Source organism: Branchiostoma floridae, chromosome 18 (assembly GCF_000003815.2).
Source record: "Branchiostoma floridae strain S238N-H82 chromosome 18, Bfl_VNyyK, whole genome shotgun sequence".
Taxonomy (NCBI): Eukaryota; Metazoa; Chordata; class Leptocardii; order Amphioxiformes; family Branchiostomatidae; genus Branchiostoma; species Branchiostoma floridae.
The window spans coordinates 8,673,922-8,681,798 of NC_049996.1; the positions used below are offsets into that span (position 1 = coordinate 8,673,922).

The following is a 7,877-nucleotide window of genomic DNA, read 5'->3' on the forward strand; positions in this document are numbered from 1 at the left end:
GGGAAACCTACTAAGGCTGTGATAGGCAGCCTTTTTTTTAACCTCCTTAGATAAACTGGTCTTCCTTAAGACACCAGGGGGCCCGCTTAAATACAACCATTCATTTACTAATATGATCCTCAAATCTGAAATCTTTCAGGGCGTGTCAAGTTACCAGCAAATCTGGTTGATATCTGGCGACCTATAAAGTTTACTACTGAAAAGTGCTACACAATGTGACAGAGTGGTTTAGACTACTAAAATAAGTTTTCCGTAGTCTGAATAGCACCTGTGATGTCTTATTTTGTTCCTCTTCCTTAGCGCAACCAAATTTCAGGACTAAACTTTTATGTTATCTGTCCATTGTACACCAGTACCATACGTTGTTTGCTGAAGCAGAGCTTTGTCATTGGTGCCGCTTTGACATCACCTGTTTGTATAAAAACAACCACCCATAGAAAAAAATCGACTCTCCCCAGCGCTTATGGTTCTCCGCCCCTATTAATTGAAAGAGTCACGAGGGAGCGCGATTATTACTTCTTGAGTGGGTGATTTTCTCAGGAAAGGGTCTCAGACAAACCAGCCCCTGTTTAAGATGTTTCGGGTTCTTTTCTTTTCGCTCTTTCTTGGTACATGTTACGGGCAGTTCCCTCGAGCCTGTACGGACGATTTGAGCCTCTCCACCGGCAGGTGTTGCCCCCTGTGGCCGACTGCAGACGGGACAGGGTCGTCTTGCGGGGAGGCTCTGGGCCGAGGCACCTGCCGTCAGATTCAGCCGGACGACTCACCCCACAGCCCCAGCTACCCCTACGTGGGAGTGGACGACCGGGAACGATGGCCGACTGTGTACTGGAACTGGACTTGTGAATGCCGAGACAACTTTTACGGATTCGACTGTAGTGAGTGTAAGTACGGCTATGTGGGACCCAACTGTACCGAACGAAAGGTTTTAATCCGTCGGAACATCTTCGACCTATCGTGGTGGGAGAGAAGACAATTTCTGCGAGCGCTAGACGAAAGCAAAACCACCGTGAGCGAGCGTTGGGTCATCCCTGTGACGCCTTACGTTGATTTCCTTACAAATGGAACCAAACCAGCATTCGCCAACGTCACGACGTACAACGTCTTGGCCTGGATGCACTACTATGTCTCCAGGAATGTCCTGCTTCCAGACGGGGGCGTGTTTGAATCCGTAGACTTCGCGCACGAGGGTCCGGTCTTCTTGCCGTGGCACCGCTTGTTCTTACTGCTCTGGGAGAGGGAACTGGCCAGGTTCGTGGATGACGAGAATTTCGCCATCCCATACTGGGACTGGCGCGGCTTGGACGGCTGTGGTGAGTTGGGCATGTTTTTATCATATAATAGTTCATTTCAAATTCTCAGTGCCCGAGGGCTAATTGCAGGTACGATGTAACATGTAAGGGGACAAACAAACAAACAAACAAATAGAATGAGACTGACAAAGTTTAGACGGCTGTGGTGAGTGCGACATGTTGTTATTGTGTAAAGGAAATGAAAACGAAGTCAAACACAATACGCTTAAAAGCGTTAGAATTTAGGCTAGAGTAGTCGATAACTAAACTGTTTACCATTGTCTGTATGTCAATTTTGTCACTTGCAATTAGCCTTAGGATAAGAACTTGCAATGAACTTGTCTTGTTATTATATGTGAAGACGTCCCAAGAAATACACTAGGGAGAATACACTGGGGAAATATTTATGCAAATAAGGACAGCTTATTCCTCGAAAATGAACAAAATTTTTACTAACATTGGGATATTGGTGTCTGTCTGACTGATAATTGTTCTAGTCAAAGCTGTCGGGTGAGGATTGTCCTGTCCCCATAACAATAAGCAGTTGGTAACACGCGTGGCCATTGGTTTCTAATTTACGTTGATACATGTAGTTGATTTGCTTTGAGTAGTGTACTCTATAAATCTGTTAACCCTATAGTCTGTTAGTCTAGACGAAAATCGCGCTCCTATCGACCGGCCTTACAGTTGCCACCACCTAGCTTGGAGGTCTTACACTAAGTTACAGTCGCTAACTCCAGTGAGTGAGCGATTGTGCAAACACAGGCTATATAGTCTGTATGTCTATACGTGTGTTTTACTGGAAGATTAAACCTTTGCCTTAAGAGTTTATCAATAATCAAAATAAAATTTAGCACAATTATTAACACAACAAAACACAAACAGCGAAAGTTATTTCTCACAATGGAAAGTAGTCTGGATGCTGCAAAACAGACAAAAACACATAGAAAGAACCGGACCCTTACATCTGCTTAGAGATAAGTCTTTCATATTTTGAAATGAATTGAAATAAATGTAAAGAAGAACACTAACACGTTTTCACACACTCCTTATACATATGTAATGGAATGAGGAGATATGTCAAAATTCCCTCAGTAAGAAAATGTTTTCTTTTCATAATTGTGGACTAAATGTTGATGCCAGTTCAAGTATTGAAGCGCCTCCAGCGGAGTTTTTGAGTACTGCAGTACTACAAGTACTACAGGTACTAGTAATTTGCTTGTGCTGTTTTCAGATGACGTCTGTACGGACGACTTCCTGGGTGCCACGCCTCAGAACATCAGCGGACTACTGAGCAATGAGACGGTGTTCTCAGACTGGCAGGTATGCTCCTTAGTTCTGCTGTACTACTGATATTGAAATTTACTTATTCATTAGCACATTAAATCATTATTTCACACTTTCGGTGGTTACAAACAGAGCAAAAACAGGGCATACAACGAGTCATGTAATTATTTGAAAAAAAAATCAGCACGCTAACTTTCACGATGTTCTCGCTGCACAGCGTCATCAAATTTTTGCCCCATGAATGTCGGTACGGAATGGAATAGAGTTGTTTTTATATCATTAAGTAGAAAATGAAAGCAAAAACTGAAAATTGAAGTTTTTCAGCCCTGAGCCAGGCTGCCGCTTAGGTTACCCTTCCCTCTCCATGTTAACATTGACATGTGCCCTACCACCCAGGTCATATGTACTCGTGATGACGAGTATGACGCACTCCGGACGGTTTGTGACGGCAGTCCGGAAGGTCCCCTTCTCCGGAACCCCGGGACCGTTCCGGACTACTCCAGCCTTCCCACCTGGCAGGACGTACGGGACGTCTTGGAACTAGACCAGTACGAAACGCCCCCTTACGACAGGTCCGCGAACTTCAGCTTCGTGAACACACTGGAAGGATTCGCTTCACCGGATGGTTTGTTGTATAATATGTTGTTTATAGTTTGTTTGCTTGTCTGGTTGGTTGGTTGGTTGATAGGTTGGTTGTCTGGTTGCTTGGTGTATTGATTGATTGGTTGGTTGGTTGCAGATTAATCCTCGCAATAACGACGACATCAAATAAAGATTATGAAAAAAGTCTAAGTTGACTTCCTGCCGTTTCGGAAAATCTATCGCTATAAAATGAATAAATCCCGTTTATGCCTGGCACCTGGTGACTTCCACAGGTATTGCAAGCGTCCGGAGCTACCTGCACAACGCTGTCCACCGCTTCATGAACGGGACCCTCAGCTCGGTCGGGTCTTCCGCGAACGATCCGATCTTCATCATCCATCACGCGTACGTGGACAGTATATATGAAGTCTGGCTGAGAAAATTCAGGTAAGGATTTGGTCACAGGGAACGACTTATATTTCTTGTATCCATCCTAGAGACTCTGGTATCAATTTTGTAAACTTAGAACAAGCAATGTTAGACAAGGCTTAAATTATGGAGTGAAATGTGTACTAGCCTGGTCCCGACCTCCGGTGGATCATCCCAAAGTATTACCCATTTTCCTGACTTTTATATAGTGGGAGTTATTTTTTGATAATGGACGAAATAATGTGTCTACCTTCGCTAAGAAGGTAGATATATGATCGTCTGTCTTTGTAGCTGTGCGATTATGGGCAGTGTAACTCGGCAAGCTGTGGATGGATCCTTGTGAGATTCAGTACGAGGGTAGGGGCCAGGAAACCAAAGGTCAAGTTCGATACTGGGCCCGTAGCAGCTTTTTATAGCGCTACAAAAGAACGTCCGGTTTTAATATCTCGTGTTCTGGACATGCTATGGTCGGGATTTTTGAGTAGCTCTTGCGGTAGAGCCTAACATAAGTGGTGTAGGTTTGACTTCCCCAAGCAGCTTTAGAACTGCAGTTGCCGATTTTTATTAGAGATTTTGATTCTTACATATTTATTGAAGTTTGTAAAATGATATTTTGAATATTTTCTGTATCCTTGTGTCCATATAATCAAAACGTGTTTCTCAAACATATCCTTCCACAGACCCAACGTGAGCGCCCTGATTGCAGAAAATGCGCCCATTGGTCACAACAGGGGTTCCTACATGGTGCCGTTTATACCCCTTCACACCCCCGAAGACTTCTTCACACTAACTACAGACTTTGGGTATGAATATGACTACCTCATTGTGATCGGTAGGTGCACAGTCAACGCATTTTCATGTATTTAGAATCATTGTGTAGCCTTCGTCGTCTCTGATTGATATATGTCAATGAGTATTTTTTTTAATGTGAAGTAGTAATAACTAGAGTTCCACGAACACATACCTTTGCCAAATAAACCAGGTTTGTTATGTAGGATGATGTCTGTAGACAAATGCATTACTCATTTCATTTTCTTTATAATTATATGCTTGGACTTGGTTTATAAAATTTCGGCATTGATTATGCAAATTAGATCCCAAGTTACAATTAATTGATATCAAATTGTATCAAGCATTACTAAAGCTATCAGCATACCAAAAATCATGATGATCCTTTTTCAACTTGATGAAAGTACTATAATGGAATGCAGTGGATTTATGAACTTTTCTTAATGAATTATGCAAATTAGCTGTTAATTTCCATAATAAGTATCACATTATATAAGTCTTCACTTAGGCTATCTACATGCCAAAAATCATGACGATCCGTCAACATGTCCATATTTTGCCTTTAATTATGCAAATGAGATCATCATTTGCATGATAAATATGTATTGACATTTCTCTCTTTCTCAGCTACATATGTGACTAATTTTAAAGTCCTATCATGGAATGTAGTGAATATATAAAATATCCTCATTAATTATGCAAATTAGCTGTTGATTTGCATAATTGGTATCTCATTATCTAGGTCTTCACTTACGCTACCTACATACCAAAAAACATGATGATCCGTCAACACGTTCATATTTTCTCATTAATTATGCAAATGAGGCCATCATTTGCATAATTGATATCTATCGACATTTCTCTCCTTCCCAGCTACATATGTGACAAGTTTGAAAGTCCTATCATGGAATGCAGTGGATTTATAAATTTCCCTCATTAATTATGCAAATTAGCTGTTGATTTGCATAATTAGCATACCATTATGTAAGTCATCACTCATTCTATCTACATACCAAAAATCATGACGATCCGTCAACACGTTGTAGAGTTATTCTCGTCCAAAGTTCGAAAGGAAACCGGCGCCTGCAGTTCCAAAAAAGCCGCTAGGGGGCCCAAACTCACAGCACTTACTTTCTGTTTCAAGGACTATCTACCACTCAAAAATCATGATCACAGCATGTCCAGAACACGAGATATCAAAAATTGAGGTTCTGCTGCAGTACCTTAGCAAGCCGCTAGGGGGCCCATTATCGAACTTGACCTTCGTTTTCCCGACCCCTACCCACCTACCGAATATTATCGGGATCCATCTAAGGCTTCTTGAGTTATGCTGTTAACAGACAGACACACAGACACACAGACACACAGACTCACAAGCCCAAAACATAACCTTAGCCATTCTGGCAAAGGTAATAAGTTAATGCTTACTCCCTGTCATTGGCTATCAAATGTGTCACAAAAAAACATGAAACATAATCTGAGCAAGATTTAACTGTATTGTCGAAACGAAGCTTCTTTGATTATTCTCTTTGAGTTTAAGAAGTGCATTTTCAGCAGCTCTTTGTTTGACTTGTATTGGTAGTGGCTGCTACCTGAAACGACCACAGACATTATACAAACTGTATAACTATAAGATAACACGAATATTAAACATTACTAGTATATAACGCCCTATCCAAAACATACCCAGTTGCTTGAGTAACATGAGTATTCCTTGAAAAGACATTTGGAGAGTTCGACGTGTTCTCGATATAACGACACACATGTACGAAAAGACCCAACAACATTGTACTTCTGGGCCCTAGTAGATATTCAACTTAACGTTTCATGTTTTGCACACATCTTGATGTAGCCTGGTGTGAGGATTTGGGCTTTCTAAAGTTCTGCGTACGGCATGTTGGCAGGGAGCATGACGACACACATGTACGAACGAAAAAACAACAGCATTGTACTTCTGGGCCACCGTAGACAACAGCCTAGCTATATATATAACGTTTCGTGTTTTGCACTCATCTAGATGTGGCCTGGTGGGAAGACTTGGGCTTCCTGAAGTTCTACGGCATGTTGGCAGGGGGAATGACTATATAACTACACACATGTACGAATGAAAAAAAAACACATTGTACTTCTAGGCCACCGTAGACAACAGCCTTATATTTATATAACTTTTCGTGTTTTGTTCTAGATGTCGCCTGGTGGGAAGACTTGGGCTTCCTGAAGTTCTACGGCATGTTGGCAGGGGGAATGACTATATAACTACACACATGTACGAATGAAAAAAAAAACATTGTACTTCTAGGCCACCGTAGACAACAGCCTTATATTTATATAACTTTTCGTGTTTTGTTCTAGATGTCGCCTGGTGGGAAGACTTAGGCTTCCTGAAGTTCTACGGCATGTTGGTAGGGGGCATGATGATCGCCGGGATGCTGCTGGTCGTTACCGTGGCAACCACCAGGCGCTTCTGCTGCCAGGCCCGGCAGATCTACCGGCCCAAGATCCGCAGGATCGTGCGGGTCCCGGTCGGGCCCGATCCGGCAGAGACCGAGTCTTCCGGCGGGGAGACCGAAACAACGCCGCTGATCAACAAGCAGGAACCGCAGCCGAGATACGCCGTGGTTTATTTGTGATTACACTCAAGCTTTTGTGGGGAAATGGTCTGTATTAGCATGAAAGCTCATCTGTGTTGATATGATCCATATTGAAGTATTTAACTGTCAGTCAAAACAATAAAATTCGAGGTGAGCAATTTGTTGTGTTGACTGTTTAAAACTATTAAGTATAAAAATCGTCTGTATTTTGTTTTTATAAGATATGTATATCTAGACAGTTTCCAAAGAATCTTGTAAGATATTAAATGGTTAGATTAGGTCTACGTCACATTTCCAAACCGGACCCGACCGGGAAGCTTTCGGGAACGAACAGTATACGTACGATATAAATGACACCAAAGTACACAAGACAGAAAAGTCGTGGGCATTATATGTGTTTATTTTTAAGGCTACATTAATTTCTATGTTTCGTTTCCACAAACAGCCCGGCCGGGCCCCGGTTTGGAAATGTGAAGTGTGCAATGTATCTACGCTCACATAAATCAGAAGACTCTTTTAATTCAGAATAGACTTGTTAGTGGTGCACGTGTAGGGGTAGTTAAAACTCTAGTTAAAACTATTCAAAAAACAGTATTTTCGACATTTTATTCAGAACAAAGCAAAAGATGTCGGGAAGAAAGAAATCATAGACAGAAATCATGGACTTGTATACCCTTTCTTTGATATACAGACATTGTCAATCACTACAGTTGGAATCAAATTCTTTGTATACAATATCAATGAAAGATGAATAAATTTCACGTAATGTACAGTTGATGGTTATGATAAAGGCAAAGGAACTCCTTTTAGAAAACCTCAATGCAGTAAAATCTCTTTTATACTCATTCTGATCCCAGTATTATATATACCAGATATTTACAGCTTTCACAGCTGTCTGTGTAATATT

The 7,877-nt window shown here is 41.6% G+C and overlaps 1 protein-coding gene across 3 annotated transcripts; it reads left to right on the forward strand.

Moving 5' to 3' along the window:
- Nucleotides 1–431: 431 nt before the first annotated feature.
- Nucleotides 432–7,284, forward strand: LOC118406129 (tyrosinase-like). 3 transcript variants are annotated; one of them, XM_035805993.1, is made up of 6 exons: nt 432–1,313; nt 2,527–2,615; nt 2,976–3,204; nt 3,455–3,608; nt 4,271–4,422; nt 6,565–6,664. In XM_035805993.1, exons 1-6 carry the CDS (start codon nt 575–577, stop codon nt 6,633–6,635), a joined length of 1,434 nt encoding a protein of 477 aa, XP_035661886.1. In that variant the 5' UTR covers nt 432–574; the 3' UTR covers nt 6,636–6,664. The 3 variants fall into 3 exon arrangements, with proteins under 3 accessions (XP_035661886.1, XP_035661884.1, XP_035661885.1); XM_035805991.1 differs by lacking the exon at nt 6,565–6,664 and adding an exon at nt 6,732–7,284 and having other exon boundaries at nt 440–1,313; XM_035805992.1 differs by lacking the exon at nt 6,565–6,664 and adding an exon at nt 6,397–6,495 and having other exon boundaries at nt 440–1,313.
- The last annotated feature ends 593 nt before the right edge of the window (nt 7,285–7,877 follow it).